The sequence below is a fragment of the Eschrichtius robustus genome, chromosome 6 (genome assembly GCF_028021215.1).
Source record: "Eschrichtius robustus isolate mEscRob2 chromosome 6, mEscRob2.pri, whole genome shotgun sequence".
NCBI classification, from domain to species: domain Eukaryota; kingdom Metazoa; phylum Chordata; class Mammalia; order Artiodactyla; family Eschrichtiidae; genus Eschrichtius; species Eschrichtius robustus.
The window spans coordinates 114522476-114548850 of NC_090829.1; the positions used below are offsets into that span (position 1 = coordinate 114522476).

The following is a 26375-nucleotide window of genomic DNA, read 5'->3' on the forward strand; positions in this document are numbered from 1 at the left end:
TTTTCATTGAAGTATTACTAATTTACAATGTTGTGTTAGCTTCAAGTGTACAGCAAAGTGACTCATTTTTATATATATAATATTTTTCAGATTCTTTTCTGTAATAGGTTATTAAAAGTTATTGAGTAAAGTTCCCTGTGCTATACAGTAGCTCCTTGTTGTTTGTTTACCTATTTTATATATAGTAGTGTGTATAAGTTAATCCCAAACTCTTAAATTCTCTCTCCTCCGCTATCCCCTTTGGTAACCATAAGTTTGTTTTCTATGTTTGTGAGTCTCTTTCTGTTTCATAAATAAGTTCATGTGTATCTTTTTTTTCTTTAGATTCCTCTTATAAGCAATTCATGTTGCTACAAATGCAATTATTTCATTATTTTTTATGGCTGAGTATTATTCCATTGTCTATATGTACCACATCTTCTTTGTCCATTCACCTGTCAATGGACATTTAGGTTGCTTCCATGTTTTGGCTATTGTAAACAGTGCTGCTGTGAATAGTGCTGTAAATAGCAGTGCATGTATCTTTTCAAATTATTTTTCTCTGGATATATGCCCAGGAGTGGGATTGCAGCATTATGTGGTAACTCTATTTTTAGTTCTTTAAGGACCCTCCATACTGTTCTCTGTAGTGACTGCACCAATTTTCATTCCAGCAGTGTAGGATGGTTCCTTTTTCTCCACACCCTCTCCAGCATTTATTATTTATAGACTTTTTAATGATGGCCACTCTGACTGGTGTGAGGTGATACCTTATGGTAGTTTTGATTTGCATTTCTCTAATAATTAGCAATATTGAGCCTCTTTTCATGTGCCTGTTGGCCATCTGTATGTATTCTTTGGAGAGATGTCTATTTAGGTCTTCTGCCCATTTTTTGATGGGGTTGTTTGTTTTTTTGATATTAAATTGTATGAGCTGTTTTGTATATTTTGGAAATTAATGCCTTCTCAGTAACATCATGTGCAAATATTTTCTCCCAGTCCGTAAGTTGTCTTTTCACTTTGTTTATGTTTTCCTTTGCTGTGCAAAAGCTTTTAAGTTTAATTAGGTCCCATTTGTTTATTTTTGTTTTTATTTCCATTATTCTAGGAGACAGATACAAAAATTATGTTTAAACCATTGAGTTGTGTGGCTAATGGATGAATAAGAATGAAAACTTGAAGATTTCCTGAGACTAGAATTTAAAGCCGTTTTGAGAATTAGTAAAGGTTTAAATGTAAATTTAATCCTGTAAATTTAATGTATAATCTGTAATGAAAAAAGGGGTTTGAATAGTCATCAGTATTTTGCAGGAAGGTTCTGATCAGTGTGAACCAAATTGAAGGCACAAATAAGCATATTTTTAAAGTGATGTAACTAGGAATATAGCGTTAAAGAAAAATCATATACTTAATAGTATATTCATACTTAATTTTCATTTCCGTATATTAAAGGATTATAGAGAATTTTAAAGTAACATTTTAGAAAGGCAGTATTATAATCAAAGTACCAGACAACTGTAGGTTACAGATGAAAAAGTTGGAATTTAGCATTTTTTTAACAAGGTGTTAAATATTTTTGGAATTATTGAAATTTTTTAAAAGATACCTTTAAAAATGTATTTTTGAAGATATGCATCAACACTTAAACTTTTAAAAACGCACTGGTCCCCAAATTCCATAACTAAGATGATATATTAAGGAAATAATTTAATACATGAATGAAGGTGTATACACAATGATGTTAAACTTTAGATTTTGATAATCCTAAAAAGTTGGAAATAAACTTCTTATAAGGAAGTTCAGTTAATTGTAACACATCAATGAGATATATTAATTATACATTTAAAATTTTATGGTTTTTAATACATAAAAAACATAAAAATATGTTTTTCATGAGTTCCAGGTGAAAGGGCAAAATGTTTACTATAAGAAAAAATTGATTTTAGAATATATCATGTAAAAATGCATAGAATAATACTGGAAGGAAGAGTACTAAAATAATAGCCTTGTTTTTTTCTGTAAGTGTATGGAATTATAAGTTAAGTATTTTATTATTTACTTCATACTTTCTACATTTTCTGCAATGCATTTTTTTTATTTTAATTTGTATCAGTTTTTGTATATTTTTTATTTATAAAAGTAATATATAAAAGGAAGCATAACTTTTTGGCTGTCGATTTTGAGAGGCTTGTTTATACTATAGGTTAATTTTTAACTTGAGTAAAGCTGAGACACAGCTCAAGTTATGTTGTTATACTTCCTACCCCTGGAACAATATTTGCCATTTTCTTTCCATTTCTTGACTCAGTGATTTCGTAATGCACAAGTATATGAGCAAAATATTCTCTTTGAAGAGCATATTCTTGCAAGTATACATTAGTAATATATATTTTAGATTTTTTAATACATGATTACACTAAATGTTGTATTACGGTTCTGCTAATAGTTAAGTGGAGAATAGGTATTATAAATGTAAACTCTGGAGCCAAATTACCTGAGACCATGACTCAGATCTCTCATATATTAGCAGTGTGACCTCAGGTGAATTACTTAACATTGTTATGCTTCAATTTCTCATCTATAAAATGGGATTAATAATAACATTGCAGTTTTTGTGTGTGTGTGTGTGTGTGATAATTAAATGAGTTAATGTATTTGAAACACTTAGAAGAGTGTGGAATGCATAGTAAGCACTGTATAACTATTTGCTAGTATTAATATTAGTAGTCATTGAAATATGTTAAAAATGGTATAATTTCAGAACACTCAATAATATGAGAAATATATAAATCGTCATAGGCTCAGCTTCTAGTTCAGTGGTTTTCAAACTTCAGATTTCATTAAAATCACATTGTGTAAAGTACCACTTAGAAGTCGTCACACCCAAAGGACATGACTGAATAGGTCAGGGACCACTTATCTACACTTTTAACCTCATCCCAAGTTTTTCTAAAGCAGAAAAATAAAGAATACTTAGAAATTAGAGAAACCTCTAAAACAAATAAAGATGGATCGCATACTGAGGCTTATTGCTTTCATTTAATATTTCATATTAAAAAAAATTTTTTTAAAGGTTACCTACTGAGCGGGTTGTTACTACTCCAGTTTGGAGTGCCTGTACCTGATATTTTGGAAGGCTTTATTCTGATGAGCCTGTATTTGTCTCTGAAAACCTTAGATGCAATTTTATACATACTTTTGGTAAACAAAATACTTATTTCAAAAGAAAATTACCCTTTTTCAAAAGACCATATTATATAAATAAATAATATATAATATAATACATTATATAAATATAGTTATAAATAAATACAGTTCTAAAATGAATAAAACAAAAAATCAGCCAAGTAAACAAACAAAAAAACTTCCATTCCTCTCCATCTCAGTTCTTGTTTCAGTGCTAGCAGGAAGCTAGAGAAATACCTATTATATTGAAATATTCTACTAGTTATTAACAGGCTGAGTAGGAAAAATGTAAATATATTTTGATAATGTAATTGGGTCTTAATTTATTATTAATAGAAGGTCTCAGAATTGCTCAAAAATAGTCAAATGTGAAGAGAAAATTTATTTAGGATTAAAAAAAAAGACTTTCCCTGAGTGACATAGACTAGGAATTACCTTGTAATGTATCGAAGATAAGTAAAATAATTAGGTCTATTTGTTTCCTACAGAGAAGAGGCGATTGATACCTGTTAATAGGTTTAAATCCATGTCCAGTCTTTGAACTCCTAGTGATCACACAGGGCATGACCAAGCAGCTCTGCCCCTCAGGGTTTGTGGCCTCTTTTCATTTAAATCTCATACAGACTTTCAACCTTTCCAGGAAGGTTTATTTTTGGTTGAAGACATTTGCTTCTGCTCATTCTATCTTGCATGCAGTACATTTGCTTCCACTAATTCTAACTATGTTGCACACAGTTTTGCATATACAACTCTTTCATTTGTTCAGTGATTGCTTTTGTGTGTTCGCAAAAAAAGTGTAATATTGGCTAAAAGATATATAAGTGCATATACATTGTTTAAGTGTACACAGTGTTAGCTCTGTATCGTTCACATTAACTTTGCATTTTTAGTAACTAAAAGAGAGAGACAGAGAGAGAGAGAGAGAAAGACAGGTACTACTGTTTTTGTTTGTTTCTTTGTTTGCACTCTTGTATTACCTGCATCTAGCAAAGACCTGGTGTAGTGTGAGTACTTAGTACATATTTGTTGAGTGAATAAATGAATGCTAAAGAGTTAGTAAAAGTTGAATTTTATTTCCTCCATATTTTCCAAAAAATTTTGTTGGCTTTCACACTTCTAAAATAAAATATTTTATTATGAAAATAATACCAGAACATCATGGAATACTTAAAAACTAGAGAAAATTAGAGAGAAGGAAACAAAACCTATCCATTTTCAACAGTCCCTAAGAAATTGACTTTAATATTCCTTTTACATCTTTTCTCGTGGTCTCTTTCTCCTTCTGTCTCTCTTTCTCTCAGTCTATCTCTTGTGCTAGAATTGTGCAGCTTACACTTGTGTTAATCTTTGTATTTGTGCTGCACATGATACTGTGTACAGGTTCCAAAGGCCTTAGAATTAATTTTAAAGAAAGCTCCCTACTTCAAATGGACCATTGTATCTCCAAGTCCTTTCAGGGAGGCCATTGCTTCAGGGCTCCTTTCCTGCGGATGTTTGCTTCCCAGAAGCAGAAGTAAAGATTTCCCTTACTTTCTCTTGAACTCGGGGGGTGAGGGGGTGGGAGGGTGGGCACTGACTGCCTTCAAGCATGGATGTGTGTCTATACCATGTTCTAAACTATTTATAAATACGTGTGAGGGCACCCATCATTTTTTTCCCATTATCTGATTATTCATTCAACAAATTCTGTTGAGTACCTGCTGAATGCTAGATGCTATTGTAGGCACTGGAGATGTAGAAGTATTTCAGTTATTTTTTATTTAGTAACTAAGCAGAAGTATTTCAATATTATAAATGCTTTCTAATCAAAACTGATTTTATGGCTCTTTCCCCTCAAAATTAATTAAGCCACCATCAAAATAATGATTAAAAGTATTATATTTCCTTTTTAAAGTTACATTAACGTACAAAATGATAAATTCATATAGACATCATATTATCGCAATTAAAAAATAAAAAACCCTCAGGAAAAAGTGACACCAGACCTCCATTCCACAAGAAAAAAAAATTCCAAACATACTTGCAAAAGAAAAAGAGAGAGAAAGAGAGAGAGAGAGAGTGAGCGAGAGAGAGTGTTACAAATCTCAAGTCAGAGTGCAAAAAAAAAATTCCTCTTAGAAGAATTTTTTGGAATTTTATCATTTTGCATCAAAATTTATATATGGTAATAATTTTATGTACATGGATTTTTCTCTGTTAGATCAACTACACAGAGCTTTGTTGTGGATTGATGAATTATTTACTTATCTCTTTAGAAAATAAAGATTACAGAGTCGATTTTAAGTTAACATATAGAATAGTTTTTAAATCCCCATATCTCATATGTCAAGGGATTAGAATCTGCCTCTCAGCATTTTTTTATTAGGGTGCCTTTTAGAATCTGTAAGAACTAAATTTGAGATATAATGAGAGAGAAATGGGGAAGTTATGGAGAGGTAAAGATGAAAGTTTGCTAATTGTAAAAGAGTTTGTTTAGAAATTCTTGTTCATGTCAGAAGTATTGACTGCGTTTTAAAATGAGTGAAGTTGACTGCATTCCTATAGAGATTTCTCAGTAATCTTTTAAAAGGTTGTTTTAAGTATTTTGTTTTCCAAAAGAGTAATTGTCTTTAGACTCTTTAGACCGTTAATTTTAGAATTGCAATTCCATACTCTATCTTGCAGGCATTAATAACTTACCTAGATTCGAGTTCTCTAAATATGGCTCAAGCATGACTAATTCAAGAAGTAAAGTTGAAAGTTTTATTTTAATACTTTAATTGATTAAAGGTTATTGACTAAGTAAATTATATCTATACAGATTCTATGAAAATCTAATGTAACTCTTTAGGGAAAGAATTGATAAATATTACTTTACATAATCATTTTTTAAAAACTTCTGTATAGTTAAGGAATTGTATTTTATCCATATTTGCTTTTATGTACTTTTAATTTATGATTTAAAAACATGTTTTTAAACACAAAAATAGGATTATTTTCAGAATAAAGGTTTTCCCCTCAGAAATTTGAATTCAGGACAGAGGAAGATTAGTAAGCCAGGTTTATTTTATACTGTTATAAGACGGTTTTTGTGTTGCTGTTTCAATAAGGAAAGTCTGCTCATGTCCTGTGTACTGAAGTAGTTAGCTAAAATTTATAACCATTTGCTGTTTCTATATTATATCCAAAGAAATTAAGTATAAATTAACATTGATTGGAATGCCACATAATTTGTTCTAATATGTTGAAATCCAATATTAGGATGAACTATATTTCCATAGCAATAAAAAATATTCACAGGACCACCCATATACTGTTTTCACAGTTCAAAATATTGTCCAAAACCCTTTGTCTATGAAAAACAGTCCTAAAAGCCGAAATAAGCTATTCTATGTTCAGACCTAAATATCTTGGTTCATCAGTATGAGCATTAATAAATAAAGGATTATTTGTGAATTTTGATAGTCTTAGTATGTCTATAGAGAGTTGACTTGAAATGTTATGCTACACAATTACCAACTTTATCTATATTCTCACTACCCATATTTGGGTACCCATATTTGATTTTTTATATTTGTAATGAAAAGGAAAAGAAGGACAATATGACTATTCACTCAGTTTATTGAACATCTTTATGATCATTACCTTGAACTCCTTATTGGGTGGATTGCTTATCTCCACTTTCCTTAGGTCTTCTGGGATTCTGTCTTGTTCCTTCATTTGGCACATATTCCTCTGCCTCCTTATTTTGCCTAAGTCTCTGTGTTTATATTTATGTAGTTAGGTAGGTTGGTTACGTTTCCCAGTCTCGGAGAAGTGTGCTTACATAGGAGACATCCTATGGGGCCCAGCAGCATGTTCCTCTTTGTTCACCAGAGCTGTATGCTCTTGGGGTGTCCCCTCTGTGGGCTACATGGGCCCCTCTGTTGTGGCAGGGCTAACTACTGTGGGTGCGCTGGTAGGTGGGGTGGGCTTGTGGTCTGGTTGACCGCTAAGCCCTGCTTTGTGCATTGACTGGTGCTGGGCCGCCGCCGCTGGTGGGCCGGGTAAGCCTTTAGTGCTAATAGGCTAGAGGGAGGACTCCAAAATGGTGCTTGCCTACACCAGTGTCTTCATGGTATAACGAGCTCCCCAAAATGGCTGCTGCCAGCATTTATGTCCTCAGGGGAGTCCCAGTTGCCTCCTGCCTCTCTGGGAGGCTTTTCTAAGATCAGCAAGTGGATCTGACCCAGGTTCCTTTCGGATTATTGCCTCTGGGCTGGGACTCAGAGGGTGTGAATTTTTTGCATGTCCTTTCACAGAGGAATCTGTTTTCTATAGCCCTCTGACTCTCCCATAAGTAAATCCCTTTGGCCTTCAAAACCGAGTGTTCTGGGAGCTCTTCTTCCAGGCAGGGCCCCTGGGTTAGAGAGCCCAATGGGGACCTAAACGTCTCGCTTCTTGGAGAAAACCTCAGCGTTGTGATTCTCCTCCTGTTTGTGGGACATCTCCCTGGGGGTGTGGGCCTTGACTGTACTATGTCTCTGCTCATCTTATCTGTCTCATTTTGGTTCCTTCTTTATGTCTTTAGTTATAGAAGATCTTTTCTGCTAGTTTTCAGGTCACTCTCATAGATAGTTGCCCTGTAAAGGGTTGCAATTTTGGTGTGTTCGTGGAAGGAGATGATCTCAGGGTCTTTCTACTTCACCATCTTGGCCCTCTCAATCCTACTCTGTATTATTTTAAAAGCATTACTGTGTCTTTTAAAGTTTTGAAAGTAATATATTTAATCAATATATCTATATGGAATATTTTTCACACGGAACAGAGATGCTTCATTATAGATGACCTTAGAGCCAACATCTGATAATTCTTAGTAAAACAATCAGTTGGCTGTGCTAAGTGCTCTAGTTTTATTTTTTTATCCTCTTTTGAAAACTGTTTTGCTGGAATTGTGCCAGATCTTGCCAAGAACTGTGTAAATGAGAAATTATTTTGGTTTGAATTCTCAACTGAAACTAGAGACTGGCTTAGTTTGCAACTGTTCTTACAGATTTAGGAAAAATGTAATTGATTTCTTTATAAATTAACAAGAGTCCTAATGTAATCCCAGAAGAAGAGAATCATAAAATCAAACAATGGTCTTTATTCCAATTTCCAAAATACTACATTAATGGTTCTAACCCATGAGTTAATGCAATATTATTTTGTGCTTCAGGGATTATGCTATTCTATAAAGTATAGGTATTATTTTTATATTCATTTACAGATGAAGAAGCTTTCAGAGAGGTGAAGCAATTTATCCAAGTTCACACAGCTAACAAGTAGCAGAGCCTAAATTTAAACCCATTCAAACTGAATCCGGTCTCTAGATTTAATAAAATTTCCCCACAAAAGCTACATTAGTTAATGCTTTCTTGCCAATGCAGTTCCTTCTTCTGGAATCTAGTTTCTCCTCCTCCTACCTCTCCTTGTATGGCTCTTATTTTTCAATATTATCCTTATTAATATTTCTGTCTCTTTTGGTGAACTTCCGGCTGTTAAGGTTAGGAATTTTATTTCATTTTTCTTTGTGTTGCCAATGCTTAGCACAAGTCTTAATGCAATATAGGCATGATACATATAGGTAAACTGATGGGTAAGAGAGTGAGAGAATTTGGACTTTAAGATATGCAAATATTTTTGTTTGGTATTTTATTGAAAATAAAATTCTCTTATTTGCATGTTAATTGGAAATTTTACTAAAGGGCAGATAGGAAGTATGAACTCAACTAAACAACTCAACCCTCCAATCCCTTTAGTTATAGCTTATAGTGAAATCCTGGCTGATTTGAGTCAGCTGAGGCAATTCTTGCAGTTAATGCCATAGTAGCTTCTGCAATATTTGTATTCTATGATCATATTATTAAAAATAGGGGGAAGGGCAAGCAATATTGTTTCAAACATTTAACTTATGCTACTGTCAGTCTTTCTCACACCTCTGGGGACACAGCCATATGATATTAGGTTCTGTAGAAATATTAGAAAAATACCAGGGATTCATTCCTGGAATTTCATTTTGGTCTATTTTGGTAATCATTTGAGATCGTAACAGACAGTACCAGTGACACTCAGTTAATTATTGGGATTATTCTAAATTTTGACTAGAAAAAAAATCCCTCTCCCCAATTTGTTAGGTGGGATTATAATCAAGGGGAATTAGGAAGGAACAAAGTACCTAAGGAAAATGGCATGATCCATTAATCATATAATTATTTTAATGCATCCTGTATTCCTTTACTCTATATAAATTTCAGGTGAAATTACCGAGTTCTTCTGTAGAGTGTGCTCTGTTTTTAGTTACAGTAAGCATGAGTACTTGGGAAAAGTGTATAACTCAGTAGAGGATATTTAAGTCTACTCTCTGCACAGTGAGTGATTAATGGGTGCTGTCTTCTTATTTTTAACAAATATCTCCTTGTAGGATGAAATTCTGACAGGAAAATTACAGGATTGGAGCCCATGATAGGATTTATGTTAATAATTGGAGGCCTTTTGCTCCTTAAGATGTAAATGGAGCTTAAATAAAAAAGGTTAAGAGGCAAGGCTCTTTTAAGAATATAAGTATTCTTTTACAAATATAGGTATGTTGTCAAGGCAAATATATATTCTCCACACCCGCCTTTGGGCAAATGTCACCAAATTGTCTATTAATATTCATTGTGCATATGTCAGCTACTCACTGAACTTGTTTCTCTTGTGCTTTTAGCAATATTACAGGCACTCTTGTGCAGCAAGATGTTTTAATATGATACATGATACAAGTGGATATTTTAATCATTTAGGTTTTCCATTTTACCTACCACGGAATAGGAAAAAGAAATTTGGATCAAAACAAAACTTTGTTAATAAAATAAATACTGCTTTGCTCAATCTGCTAAGAAGAAACAGACTTGAAAACCTAAACAAACAAAACCCTGAGACACGTATTACTGCTGTACTAGAAAAGAAGAATAAAATCATACATTTGAAAAAAGAATAAAATTATATATTTGTATGTTTGCATACCTCAGCAGAATATTAACAAATCAGTCTCTTAAACGGTTACTTGCTTATGTTTCTGTAAATGCAATGTCTTAAAGGGGGGAACAGTTTACATCCAACTAGGAGTTTGGTTTCCTCATAATAAATCTCATGTGACTTTGATATATTTCCTTGAAATACTTAGCACTTACGTGTGTATCTTTTTCCAGCTGTGGTTGTATAAATATTTAGATATTTCAGTCACTCGTGTTTATATTTTATCTTCCAACCGGGCAGTTGTTGAAGGAATCCTGCCCTGCCCTTTTCCCTGATGCTGTCCTTTCCTGAAGTCAATTGTGTTATATTCCCAAGGTCCTACCAGGATTCTTGCCTTGCCTTGTCAGGATTCAGCTGACATTATCATTCTAGTTCCTTGTTAAAGCCTCACTCCATCAGCCCCTTTCTTTTACCCTCTCTTCTTTGTAACTTTTTAGTTGCTTATGCAGAATATAGTTGAAACCTTGAATTTGGTTTTGCCAAGTGTAATATAAACCTTTTATCTTACATTAAAAAATACCCAAAGTAGCATAACTAAAATGGTGGTTGTTGGGTGATTTATAGGAACTCACAATTTATGATTGAAGAAAGAAGGCGTTTTATGAATAGTGAGTCAAGAATATTATATAAAGAGAGGTGTTGTGACAGAGTGGAGATGGACACAACTTCTAAGATTTATATATGATCTTCCCTAATTATTCTTGGTGTGACTCCCTCAAGGTCCTCCTTTGAGAAAGTGAATCACAGTTATTGATAGAAGTTGGGTGACGTTCCCCTCAAAGCATGCTGGTGGAAAAAAAAATGGGGATCAGTGTTATTTCATTTTAATTGTGCAAACAGTGTGTAGAAACTGAGGTTCTCAAATATTAAAACCTGATAAAATAGGCGAGCTACGCAGAAATGCAAGCTCATATTTAGATAAGCTCACACAGTACAAGGAATGCTTTATGTTCTCATTCGTTCATCATGAAAGTCTTTACTCAGTTAAGTGACTATGAAATCATATGATTTACAGTTAGATATTCTCTGATTGCACGGGAAAAGAACATTAGATGTTATCAGGTTTGACTGCTTCTTACTGTTTTCATTATCTACATTTTAAATAAAAGTAATCAAAATTAACGACTTCCAGTGTCGGAAACAAGAATGGATTTTAACTAATTAATCGTAGCAGTATTTATGGAATAGTGGGAAAGAGCAAGGATTTTGAATTCGACTAGGATTGGATCCCAGCACTGCCACCTTCCAGCCGAGCACCAGTGCTTAGTTCCCCCATATGGGTACCAGATAACAACACCCACCTCATGAAGATGCTGTTGTGACAAAGGAGGTGATGGATAATTAATATTTGTTTTCTTTTCCATTCCTTTTCTTCCTGCTTAGACATGATAATAAAGGGTAATTTATTATAGTTTTTAATAGAGATGATGAGTGCAATTTATAATTGTTATTATTGAGGTTAAGCGATGACTTGTAATAAATATCACATGGGAATTGGAAAGTTCCTTTCTTGAAGGTTATACGTTATGAGCAATGTGGCATTTCTATGTTTTTTATTGTGCTTTCCAAAAGTTTTGGCTCTACAGCCAAGTAACTCTTTTTTTTTTTTTTTTTTTGCTAACCCTGTACATTCTCTTCAGATTATTATATGCTAACAGAGTGTATTTTCTTTTGAAGTGTGTTCCTCAGAAGCTAAGTTCAGTGGGATGTCCCATAAAAAGAAAAATATAGCGTTCAGTGGCCAAATAAGTTTAAGAAATGCTGCATATTATACTTTTCTTCTAGAGCACATAATGTGCATTAGCAAGATTAAAAGACCCTGAGAACCCAGATCTTTTTTTGAGTAAACAATCTGAGAAAGGAATATTTCACAGAGTATTTTGAAAATTTAGCCTTTAATAGAATAGAGAGCATGTTTATTGCTGAAACTCTTTTACTGACTGCTGCTGTACAAACATCATGGTGAAAACTTGGGCCTGAGCTCTCCACTCCCAAAAGTCATATTGGCTGTGGTCCAGCTATACGGGGCTGTAGGTGAGGGACGGAGAGAGTCTTGAGCTCCACTGCACTTTCGTGGAGCCTGGGTGATCTCCATGTTCTTTAATTGGCCATTACTTCCTCTATACACGCTCCCTAGGCAGTTTTATTCTTTCCCAGTGTTTCAGTCTCCAACTTGATTTTCATATATGGATCCAACTGAGATTTTTTTCCTGAGGTCAAACTTGGATATTTAATAGGCAACTTGTCGTCCTTATTTGGATATTCTGGAAGTATCCCAAACTTTCTACATCTCATGCTGAATAAATCATCTCTGTCCTTCTTCCTCTCACCACATCCCACTTTTTTAGTCTTGACCTTCATTGGGACTGCCCTTCACCCATTGCTCAGATCAGAAACTCAGAATCTCTCTATCCTCTGCTTCTCCTCCATCTTGTGCATTTTTCATTTCCATCTTCTCCCACATTGCCAGTGAGTAGATCCTGTTGATACTGTAACTAAATATCTCTAGATTCTTCCTTTTATCTTCCTTTCTGTCTGTCAAGATCCAAGTTCAAGCTTTCAGAATTTATTGTTTAAAGAGTGTAAAAGTGTCCTAACGAATCCCTTCCTAGCTTAGCTGCTGCAGTCTAGTTTCATACTATCAAGAGTGAGCTCTTTAAAACCAAACTTAAGCATGCAGTCCCTTGCTTAAAATATTTGAATGTTCTTGTTGCCTTCATTTAGGTTCCAGAACTTTGGCTTGATGTACAAAGCCCATCTGACACCTGCCTTATACTGAGGCTGTACTAACCTACCTACAGGTCCCACTGTACCATACGCTTTTGTAGCTGTGCCTCTGAGTGAAATCCTTTCCTTTCTTTTCTTCCTGACTCATTTTTCAAGACCTACCTCAAGTTTCATGTGTCGGTATGCCTTTCTTGGGCAGTGTTAAGTGCCCATTCTTTGTATTCTTATAGCAACCTGTACATCCCTGTTTCCTATCTGAAATAGACTCACAGAATATAAATAAAATTGGCTTAAATTAAATATATATTACCTCAGCAGTTGATCTTCATTAGCATCCAGCTTTCATAATTACAGCCAAAATAAAGGCCAGTAATATATTACAATGCTTTATTTTCTGAAGCTATACAGCACTTGTGGTTGAGTAATCTTAAATTCAATTTAAATTTCATTTGCCTTCAGTATAGCCTTTGCTAAAGACCACGAGTTTCCAAGTAATTTTTTTCCCATGTAGCTGGCTTATTTCCTCCTCTTTCAGAGCCTGGTTTCATTTAAAGGATTTATAGTATGCTGTATACCATGCACTGAACTAAAGCTATTTCTCAATATTTCAGGTTATAAAACTATTACTCAATATTTCAGATTATAATTTTTTTGTTTTGTGGTAGACATAAGCAAATAATAGATCTTTTAGTTTCATCATTCATTTATCATTTCATTAAGAAATAGTAACTGCAGTAGTTACAAATTAGAGATGTAAATAAACCCCATGCAGAGCTTACAGTCTAGTAAAGGTTAAATAGTACGCGTATATGGTTACAATTTAAAAATAAAATCTTTTAAAGTCTCTTTATACAGTGCATGATTATTAAGCTTCAGATCATTCCACTCAAATAGGGTTTTGCTGTTAGCACTTCGTTTATTTTTTTATTTACTCAACACATATTTATTGAGTATCTGTAGTGTGTTCAGCACTCTGCCAGGCATAAGAGAAGCAACCATGAGCAAAATCAGACCCACAGATCTTACAGAATAATGGGAAAGACAGACAGTGTTCATAGCATCAAACAAATAAATTTAAAATATAATTCTGATTATTTTACCATAGGTAGTTTCATACCCTTGCTAAAAAGAAGCATTTAAGTTTTGTGGTAAAGATCAGGGAAGGTCGAGATTTGAAAGAAGAATGGGTATGAACTAGGGTAAGATCATTTTGATCCCAGACGCTGTGGCAGGCATAGGCCTGTGGTAGGAAGAAGCTTAATATATTTGTGGAACTAACAGAAGACTGGGGTGACGAAAGCAGAGCAAGGAGTGGAACAGGAAGAGTCCTGAGAGCTAGATAGGGGAGTGAACACACTGACTCTTGTAGGTCTTGTTAAAGATTTTAAGAGCAATGAGTTTATTTTAAGAGCCACTGAAGTAGGGGAGGACCCAGATTGTATTTGTATTTCAGAGCCGTTATTTGGCTGCATTGAAGTGGAGCTATTTAAGAGCTTTCCTAAATCCTGGTGGAAATCTATAGTACTTTGATCTGGGATGGTAGCTGGCTGCAGAGAGTGAGATGAGTAGATTGATTTAAGAAATTTGGGGGAGGGTTAGAGGACAGAAAGAGGGGTGTCAAGCGAGACTGGTTTCTACTTTTCATTGTTTATTGTGATCGGAACACTAGATGAGAACAAGGTTTAAGGTTTGGTTGTTGAAGTTGAGAAATCTCTAAGATTTTTACATATTAAATCTATCCATGGCAACAATAAGGTAGGAATATTAAAAATATGAAACTTGATCCCTCTTTTAGAGATTATAATCTCATTGAAAAAAATAAGGTACAGACAGAAAATATTTAAATGACACATACACTCAGGCCTTCACTTATTAAGTAATACATAAGGTGGAGAATGTAGCCTCTCACCTAGTATCCTTTTCCATTGAATGTTATATTTAATTATTTAAACTCCATTATTTAACATTTCATCTTTGAAGTCTACTAAAATAGTAACATAATTATTGGAGACAAGTGAACTTAATTTATTAATAAAAACTCTGGGAAAGTTTATACATATATATATGTACACACACATATATACACATATATATGTATTATTTAGAAAAATATAAAAGTCTATGTAAAGAATAGTTCCATCATATATATTTTAACATAAATGTTTATTATTATATAGCATATGTTTTGCTAAAGTGTTGATTGATGTTTCATTAAAAATGAGATTCCAGGGAGCCATGCCATTATTTGTAATAGTCGACAATTCTCTAACACATTCCTCTGCAAAAACAGGCACGTACATGGTACAAACAGACAGGGTGATGGGTTCTGAAAGGATCTGTGGACAAGGGATTTGGAGAGCAGACAGGATTTGTACAGACAAAGTTTTAGCAAGGGCACTGTCTAAGTGGCGGGTCAAAAGGATTCAGGAATTAGAAGGTATAGTCAAGGTGGACACCAGAAGGATTAGTTAGTAAGGAGGTGAGGAAGAGTAGGTCGTTATTATGCAGTGTTTAGATAGTAGTGCTAACGCCTATGCTTTTGAAATAAGACTTTTAATTGTTCTCAAGTGATGAAATGAAGATATTTTGTCAATTCTTATGCAGGCTCCCGTCTTCGTCAGGAAGATTTTCCACCTCGCATTGTTGAACACCCTTCCGACCTAATTGTCTCAAAAGGAGAACCTGCAACTTTGAACTGCAAAGCTGAAGGCCGCCCCACACCCACCATTGAATGGTACAAAGGTGGGGAGAGAGTGGAGACAGACAAAGATGACCCTCGCTCACACAGAATGTTGCTGCCAAGTGGATCTTTATTTTTCTTACGTATAGTGCATGGACGAAAAAGTAGACCTGATGAAGGGGTCTATGTCTGTGTAGCAAGGAATTACCTCGGAGAGGCTGTGAGTCACAATGCATCGCTGGAGGTAGCCAGTAAGTAAAATGGGCTTTCTGTGTTTGGAGAGATGGCCACATGGGATCGTTTCCCTTGATCACAGTAATAAAAGTGTAAACCTGTATCACAGGCTTTACCTGAGGAAAATCTCTAGATTTGTATATGAATATCATCTATTTGTTTGAATTTTCTATATTTCTCATCTTAGTTGGTTATTCAAGCTAAATTGGGATTTACACATAGTTGTTGAACTGTTTTACTTTTTAAAAAATTTTTTTTAATTAAAAAAAAATTTTGTTTTATATTGGACTAGAGTTGATTTACAATGTTGTGTTACTTTCAGGTGTACAGCAGAGCAATTCAATTATACATATACATATATCTATTCTTTTTCAAATTCTTTTCCCATTTAGGTTATTACAGAGTATTGAGCAGAGTTCTCTGTGCTTTGTTTTACTTTTTGGAGCTGTTTTCTGTAGAACACGCTCACTGAAATGGATTGATTCCCCTCCTTTGTTCCTTTTAAATATATAGAAAACGAGGATGTTTATGGAAATATAATAGTGTCGGATATTTTTAATTTGTCTTCATTAGGAGAAATACTTTCAACTGGTAGTGTAGGGTGTAGTTTTAAACTGTTTTTAATTCTCAGAAATATACTTTCGGTAAAGCTATATCCAGAGAAATGTATGTATATGCCTCATACTGTATTATCTTGGCTACACTGTAGTGTACCCTTGGAGGAAAACACGTGGATGGAATCCTCAGGGAGTTGATGGTTCAGTTTATCTACACAAATACCAAAGGCTGCTCATTTGGAATTACCTCAATAAGGATTTAGTTGACTAATGATTAGATTGTTATATAGAGAGTCTAGATGTGTATTGTATTTGAATTAGAATTAGGCTTATTTTCAATAAACATTCAAGAGGTGGCCAGAAAATTTCATTCCTTTGAAAGAATCCTGCTGTGTATATGTATATGTGACAGAAATTGAGAATTGTATAGGGATTGGAGAACCAAATGAAATTTAGATCTAATTCACTTTAAATTTTAATATCACTTTAAATTTAGCTGCCTGTAATTATATATGAAACTGTATACATAACTATGTCTATATTTATATATAATGTTTTCCAAGGCGATTGATATTTTACTACAATGTATGTTCAAAATTTTAGTTATATAATCAGTTTTCATAATCTCTAACATTGTCTCCTGCATTCAACTAGGATATGAATATGAGGAACCGCAGATAATTATGACATTATAGACATAGAAAGGAATTTAGAGATCGATTATTCCAACTCAATCATATTATTAATGTGAAATCATCTCCAGAGAATTTAGATGATTTGATCACACTCACAGAGCCATATAATACTTACCCTGAGACAGAAGGCCAAAGATATCTGATATGAGCATAAAATTTAATTAGATAGAATAAAAAATTAAAGTAACCATTTAAACCTCTGTCAGAATTAGGCATTCACATTTTTAAAACATTTACTTGAAACCCAAGTTTATATTTCTCTATTCACAGTTAACTGATAATTAACTTATTGTACTTTCTCTTATTACCTTGATTCTCAGTGAAGGTCTTAGAGCTAAATCAGTGAGATGTATAAAAGCTATAATCACAGCAGAAAGATATTTTTCTTTTTCTTTTTGTTTTTTTAGCTCAACTTTAAATGTAGCACAAGCAAAATAATTTTAAAGTTTCAACTTATTTATAAGAAGACATATATATATATGTTTTGACGAAGTCACCTTTCCAAGTTACGGTATTAACACCTTTCTAATGCTTGGCACCGTTATACTTAAGAATTATTATTTTCTGTGAAGATAAATGTGAGTTAACATTTGAGAACAAATTTAGAGAATCAAGAAAGATGATGTAGATAACCTAGGCCAACTCCTGTGTGTGGTATGTAAGAAACTGAGGATGAGGAGGGAAAAACAGTGATTGTTTATTCTCTGGAGTTATAATTCTTTATAAGAAATGTGTACCAGCAGAAATATCAAAGATCATCTCATGTTTCTGTATTATTTTCTACTCTCCTTGTATTCTTATCATTGTCAGAATTTTTTAAAAAGTTTATAGACTTGAGTAGAGGGTCTAAACGCTTACCCTCTAGATCTTCCTTTTCAAAACACCTTTAGCTTTACCTCAGATGATCAAGATATCCTTAATGCATTGGGATTTAGAGACCTGTCTGTTTTAATCTGGCTTTTGTGCAGTTATTTTAAAAGACACCATTAGTTTCCACTTAAGTTCTGTTTCTAACTTAGACATTCCATTACCTTGAGAGTCCATTATGGGAAAAGCTCTTGCAGTCTCAGTCAACAAATATACGATCATGAAATTGAAACCAGACATAAGAGCATTATATAACTTTTACCAGTAAAATATTCAAATACATTGTCCCTTAGTGCATAGTTCACAAATGTTAGTGGGATATTCCTGACACATTCCAAAATGTTGTCAAGCTCCAGAGAAAAAAGGATATCATAATTTACTGAATAAAATTTAATAAAACTACTCTAGAAAATACTTTAAGATCACATTCAGTAACAATTCATATACTTGGGAAGGGAGAAGTGTATAGATATTATATATTTATCAAATATAGTTTGCTGTTAATAAGGGTAGTTTGATAATAAGGATCACCTTATTAGTGATAATAATTATTTGAAACCATGAGAAGAGTTCAAGTAGTGTTTGCTTCCAATAATTTTTATACTAGTTAAACTGTAAAAATTAAAAGCATGTTTTTATTTAAAGAAATTGTGTTATTTGGTCACATAAGTTATATGGGAAAAATTAAGTACTCTGCAGTTAAAATGGGTTTTTGTGTCTAAAAAAATTCATGGTTCAGTGCACTACAAATCGATATATAGTAATTTAGTTCACATGTATTTCAGTTATTTATTTTAGCCAATGGTTACTGCTCATTCACCATTTTAAAATATGTTGCATCCTAAAATCAAAATTAGCCTTTTGTGTGTTACATAAATACAAGAGGGGAAGGAGGGCAGGGAAACATGGGTCATATTTGCTGTAGGTTAAATCTATAAAGTACTATTACAGCTTGCTTTTATTATTTCCTGGAGAATATTACTATTTTTTTTCATATTTTCTTAGTTTAGGTGCCAGAAGTTCAGTAAGAACTATTCTTATTCTTCCCAAAGAATTCTTCCTTTCAGACACAGGAAGACAAAGATTTCGTCTAATTTCTTAGTGACGCTATAGCCCAAAGTAATAGCATTAACAAAAGTGTCTTGAGGCAACACTGGTTTCACAGCACAGTTGTTGGTAATGCTTTTAAAAACATTTATCTGTGTTTTATTTGCCTTTAAACCAAGTTTTACAGCTGTAATAACAACTGGATTTCTTGGTTCCTAACAGTTGTCAATCTCTCAAACAGTGGAGAAAAAAATGATATGGAACGTCACTTGAAACTTTTATTTTTGTATAGAAATGATAATATTCTTGTCTTTTGTGTTTTTAATATTTATTTAAATTTAAATAATGTACCAAAAGGATTGCATTTATTGGTTATTTTAGGATTATTTATTTTTGTTTTCATTTAAATCTCAATTATAACCAGGTTGGACCCAGTGAAAAGCACTGACCGATCTTTAGGTGCTGATCTTTGCCATGTAGTAAAAGTTGTATTCTTGTTCTTGAAAACTCAGTTTTGATGCAATTAAGTTTATCTCACACAATTATAAAGTCTAAGAATCGGAATGCTAAGAAATATATGGTAGTCCTTACACCTAAAGCTTCCGCCTTGAATTTTTGGAAGCTTATCTCTGTAAAGGAAACCAATTTTTAATCACAGATGCATTTTTTTTAATTTGTTTTTTTAATTATTGTTTTTCTTTGCAAGCCAAGAATGATATATCTTGATGAGGACTTTAATTTGTAAATTTAGAATATATTGCTGTTTCTAAGATTAAGAAAATTCACTGTTTAACTCAGTTTCAAACCCAGCTTTCTAAAATGGTATTGCTAGTAGTATTTTTTTGTTTCGTATTTAGCTCTATTTGAGGGTCTACTAAATGTTTAGAAAAATATTTTACGGGTTGTTCTTCTATGCTCAACATTACCAGTTAGTAAATTTAGAACTTTATTTTATGCCTGGCACAAATTGATAGCACAGTTCTTCGACACAACTTATATTTATTTATTTATTTATTTATTTATTTTTTATTTATTTATTTTATTTTTCACACACACACACTGTATTTTATTTTTACAAGAGATAAATAGACTGACACCAAGCATTGTACATGGATGACCACAACAAAAGCAACAATGATTGCAATTACCAAACACACAACTTATATTTAATAGGTAACTCGATCTTGGGTAATTGCGTTGAATTTTAAGGAAAATTAACTTGAACCTTGACCCTCATGCTTTCGATTACAGAACATGTCTGTCTACGTCATCTGCTAAGTAGTACATTGTCAGCATATGGCTATTTGTTTCCTATGTAAGCTGTTTTCTCCTGAGGAAGAGAAATTCCCTTCAGACTTGGCAGACATCTGCTGACTGTCTTAGCAGCAAAACACAGAACTATCTTTCCAGAAAAAAATAATTTTGTCCAATTAATCAGAGATTAATCTTCCCAGATTTTATTAACTGGGGTGCTTTTTAATAGTAATTACTTTGAGGTAAAATGTTTATATTTTAAAGTAATATTTTCCCACTACTTTCAATACACTATGATCTTTCATTGTTATTAAACAATTCTCCTTATAGAGTGATTTAGAATTTGAATTATCTGATTTTCCTCCTTTGGATAAAATGAGAACGTGTACTGACATGTATGCTAAGGAGCCAGGTTTTGGTACAGTAGAATGTATTTCTAAAATCTGGAGCATTGAAGATGGAAGGATTACTCCTGGCAGTAAAATGGTACCGATGAGCAGGTGAAAATAGAATATGCCATTATATTATAAAATGTCGATTGATTGATTGATTGTGCACACAATCAAGTTGACCTTTATACGTGTGCACACACACATATATTGTTCCTTGAAAGACTTTTTATCTTTGAAATTGAGCTAGCTCTATATTGCGTCTTTGAAAATATTTCTTGTTTCCTCTAATCTGTTTTATCTTTTTAAAAAACGTTGCCATTTTCCATGCTTTGACGAGATTCTAAAACATTTATATATATATATTATTTTTGTTTTCAGTATTCAAATGAAGAATGTTAAAGATTCATTTATTTTAATGATTTTAAAATATCTTTCTTCTTTGTTGCACACTTATATTCTAAACTGCAATGACTTTTTGTTGCAAAATTGATTCATGAGTAAATGAAATAATGCATATAAAGTGTGTAGCACAGTGACTGGCACATAATTATAAATCATAAATCTAATTGTCGGTGCTGTTGGTCTCACTGCTTTCTTCTCTTTCCCTGTATTATGGCCAGACACTAGGATTATTTATACAAAGGGGATCTGGATGCTTTTTATTTACAAAATGGACTGACTTCATTTTGAATTTGAAGATATGTGTGTTAATATACTAAAATTTAAATAAAATGTTTCAGTAATTAAATTTTCTTAAATTAATTTCTGGTTAAGTACAGAGCATGTTAAGTATATTAAATTCCATCTTGAGTTGAAATTCCTGGTATGAGAAATTTACCCTTATCTTTAGATTCTCATTGTTAATGCAAGGCATGCAAATAGTATTGACTTAAATCATTTTTGTCTTAGGGTCAAATGAAAAATTTCATTTTTGTAACTTTTACAGTTGGGATAACATTAAAATTTTCTTTCTGAATTCACATGTTTTTTCACTTAAGTAAAGAAGCAATATTGCTAAGTTCTGTGACATGATTATATTTACTAAAGACTTGAGTTTTTACCACCAGTTAGAATATAGTCTTTTGTTGTTGCCAGTCTTAGTTAGTTCAGGCTGCTTTAACAAGAATACCACGTACTGGGTGGCTTACACAACAAACATTTATTTCTCATAGTTCTAGAGGCTTGGAAGTTAGAGGCCAGGGTACCAGCATGGTCAGGTTCTGGTGAGAGTTCTCTTCCTGGTTTCCTCACATGGTGAAGAGAAAGCTCTGGTCTCTATCCCTGTATAAAGACTCTAATTCCATCACGGGGGCTCCACCCCAGTGAACTCATTCCACCCTAATTACCTCCAAATACCATCACATTGGGGATAAAGATTTCAACATACAAATTTTTTTTTTTGGGGGGGGCACAAACATTCCACCCATAGCTGTCTTTAAATAACAATTATTTGGGGATTTTTAAGTTGGATTTGTAGTTATTTTATCATCTTAAGTAACTGAGAAATAAAAATCAGAAAACCAGGGGGAAAAATCATGTAATCTCCGTGGTCCATCAGATCACTTGCTGCATCCAAATATCGGGTTTAAATTGTGTCATAAATTGAGGATAGAAACATTATGTCTTCAGGTAAATATAGTGTGAATTCTGTATTTGTTGAGAAAAGTAAGAGCAGTATCCTTTCTGTACTACATTAAGAGAGGAGACAGTTCTCATTTTCTTTGAAATAACATAAAAATTCTTTCTTCTCCTTTTCTTTTTTTGGTTTTATCTGTCCAAAGAGTATTTAGTATGAAATATAAAAGCAGAAACCCATATTCCATAACCCATGTGAGAGATGACAGTGATGATGGGCATAAAGAGAAGGTTTAAGTTTCAATGGGTATTTTAGTAGAAAAGGACAAAGTCCGCTGACCTTTTGAACATGGGTGTTAAAGGAGGTGGCTGTGTCAGAGAATGTACTATTTATTCATAAATAACCAACAGGTGACATTCTATCTTAAAACTACTCTTAGTTAAACCAATTATGGGCTGTAGATATGTGTTCGGTTGATTTCTTAGGCAAACTTTTGTTGTTTTTTCTTTGGCTGACACAACTGTCATATATTAATCTTTAGCAAATTTGTAGAAAGACCTTAGAGTGGGGGGATGTCATACATTTTCTTTCCTTTGCTCCCAAACTCAGGTTAAGGAATATGATTAGTAAGCTTATAGAGATCATTTTTAAATAACTTATTGTATTTTATTTCTAAACACATGCATTATAGAACATACTTGCTCTTTTAAAATACATGTTCTTGTAATCTCATTTGCCCAGAGTTAACCACTGTTGAAAGTTGGGTGGATATCCTTCTAGATATCCTAACATCACTGTATGTTCTCTAGGGAAAACTATTTACTATTCAATTAATATTCAGTCTTTTCTTGGTTGGTTAAAAAAAAAAAAAAAAGGCATTGGCTATGTTGGAACACATAGCTATGTCATAAAGACTAAATGGAAGAGTTTAGCTCTCTAGATTGCATGTTACAAAACAGGTTCCATCTGCTGGATATTACTACATACACCGTCCTGGACGAGATTCAATCCAGTAGTATTGGGGTTAAAGGTTATGTATTCCATTACCAGTCTCATGAGCCACTCCTTTTGTTTTCTCAAAAAGTAGATGGTGTCCATACATGCTGAAAAGTACTAAGATGATTATTCCAACACTATTTGATGCTTAGATATAAAGTCCCTTGAGCCTTCCAGGAAATCAATTCAGTATTTAGTTATTTATGGGAAATTCTTGGCAGTGTCTCATCATATCAACAATACTGCCTTTAAAAACTAATAACCAGGTAGATCTGGTTATCTCTTAAATCTTATCATAATATCACCCTTCCTTTTAACCCTCCTAATTTACTTGTGATTTAAATGCTAGACATCTTTCCCACATACAGAGACTAACTTGGGAATCATTTGTATTTATTTAAAAATTTTTGCTTCAATGACAAGTTTAATAAAACATACCTAAACATTCTTAGTATAATTAATTTTAATTAATACAATATAAATTAACTTAAACCTTTCATTAATTATCAATTCAAGCTTTTTTGTCAGATTAGAATAAAGCCCCATTGAATGTTTTGAAGGCATAAAAGTTCTTTTCTTAGTTACACAATGTGGGCATTAAAAATGTTGTTTTTAAAAAATCAGGCATTAAATAAAAATATGAAGAATAACGAAATATAGTTTATCCCAAAAATTGTTATTTTTCCCTAAATAACTCTTTCCAGGCCTTTTGCTTAGTTTTAGGTATTCAGTGGTGAACAAAAAAGAAAATGGTTTCTGCCTTCATAGAAATTACAAAATAGTGGGAAGAGGGGATTGTGATGACAGAAAATAAGTAACTAACCATACAAATAACTTTATCCTTAAAATTGTGCCAAGTGCCAGGAAGGATTGGGGTTAAGCTGAGAGCAGAAATACCTGTGGATATTACCAAGACACAAAGTAAAAGAAAAGGCGTTTCAGGCAAAAAGAATAGTACATGTAAAAGACCATGAGAAATGACAGACTTGGGCATATTTGAGAAAATGAAAGATAGCTAGTATGGCATATGAGTAAGGGAAACAGCTATAGAGACGGGTGGGGGCCAGGTCATGCAGGATCCTGTAACCGGGTTATTGATGTTGGACTGTATGTTCAGTGCAATGAGAACCACAGCAAATTTTCAGGCAGTGATGGAGGTGACATGATCTGATTTATAGTTTAAAATGTCACTCGTGTGATACTTGCATATTGCACGTTGGGAGGACGAATTGCAGAATGATTGGAGGAGGCCAGTTAGGAAGCTATTGCAGTACTACAGGCAGGAGATGGTACTAGCTTGAAATAGGTGTAGTAATGGAGATGAAGAGAAAAGTGAAGAATTAGATTTGGAGATTGAAGACTTGGTTTAACTTTGGAGGGTGAGTCAGTAGAAGCTGAGATTTTGCAAGAGACGCAATCATTGCTGATGGTGAAGTCAAGGTCGAGTCTATGACCATGAAAGTGGAATTGAGAATTTGGATTAGGTTATGTTAGCTTTGAATGGCTGACAGTAGTTCAGTATGCTGCAGCCCAACACAGCCCCAAGAAATGGCACTTTCCTCTGTTTCCGCAGCCTGGAATGTGCTTCTCTTCCTGTTCCACCGGTCACTCTCTTATAATATAATCAAGAGTCACCTCCTCTGGAGCCATCTGTGACTCAAGTGCCTAGCACCATTCCTGGCCCATTGTAAGCGATGTGATCTAACATGTAACTTGGAAGTGTTTTATTCCATGTCTGAGGAGCATCATAAAGTATCAGAATGCCACTTCAAGGAACAATCTCATTGCCACACAACTTCTTTGTAAAGGCAAGCAGGTCACGTGATCTCGACCACTCATTTGAAGGCACGGCTCTTAGAATGCAGTCTCGGTACTATTTCCCTGGGAGTTTTTCTTTCTTTCAAGACTTTGGAATATTTAATTGGCTCTTTTGGGCGATAACATTACTCAGGAAATTTAGTTGACTTCCACTAGTACAAAAAGTCAAATGAGTTCTTTTTAGGCTCTAATAAGTGTAGGACAGGCTCTCTAAGTGTAGTGACCCCCTCTGAGAAGCATCAACCTGTGTTTATGAGTGTAATGACTGGCTGATAGAAAACACAGGGGTTTAAACTTCCTGACTGATAAGGAAACAATTAGTATTGATGGTACCTGAAGGGATTTTCTGAAGTTCCCTTGCGAAACTTTACCTGTGCAAAACAGGACCTAACCATCTTTACTTTCTCTTTTTCTTTCTGGATAGGGGGGAAAAAATACACAAAATAAGTATTCTGTAAAGTAGAATGATTTGCATTCCTGTACTTTGCCAGTAATCTGTATATTATATGTAAAGGTATTATCATAGTCCAATAGATTTATATTTAATGAAGCAAATTTGATGAGAAATCAAAGGAAAATTATAACATAGTAATATTTTACATTTCTCATTACAATCTTAGGCTTTGGTCTGTGGTTGATGAAATATTTTTTTAGAAAAGCTTAGTTAAAATAAGATGTAAAAACCAATGGAAATCTAGGTGCTGCAGCAACTAGGCATGATATGGATAAGAAAGAGAAGAAACCCACGTGGATGGTAATGTGTGGGGAGGCAAACTCAGATGTGGGAAGGATTGGGTCTACTACAGGCAGCATCTGGAGGCTTCTACTCAAAATATGCTCCATGGACCAGCGGCATTGGCATCACCTGGTAGCAAGTTAGAGCTGCTGCATGTTGGGCCCCCCTCCTGACCACCTGAATCAGACGCTGTATTTAAACAGTATTTTAAGGTGATTCATATGATTCACATGCAAATTCAAGTTTGAGAAGCACTGGTATACATTGTGGTGAACTGGACTTCATAGACCCCTGCTCATCTCCTAGAGCCCCAAACACCTTTTGGGAACGCAAGCCCAATGTGGTTGATTTTTAAAAAGAGAAGCAGGTGAAGTATGATTTTCAGTGAACTATCCTGGGTTTCTAAACCAGTAAGGAGTGGAGGCACAGAGTGGGGAGGGGTATGTAAGAGACTGGTAGAGACAGCATTCAGGGGCAGAAATGGAGGGAGAGAAACACACAGAAAGAAAAGCAAAAGAGGGATACAGCGGGAAGCATATCCAGAGTAACAGAGAAAGAGATTCAAGGAGAAGGGGGCGGAGAAAGAGAAAGAGACAGGGACGGGAAGAGAGAGA

General features: G+C 33.8%; 1 protein-coding gene across 1 annotated transcript in view; it reads left to right on the forward strand.

Moving 5' to 3' along the window:
- Positions 1–26375, forward strand: part of ROBO1 (roundabout guidance receptor 1) — a 385969-nt gene that overhangs the window by 58330 nt on the left and 301264 nt on the right. The window contains exon 2 of the mRNA XM_068546911.1: positions 15514–15840. Within this exon, the coding sequence (XP_068403012.1) occupies positions 15514–15840 (327 nt within the window). The remainder of the gene's footprint in view (positions 1–15513; positions 15841–26375) is intronic.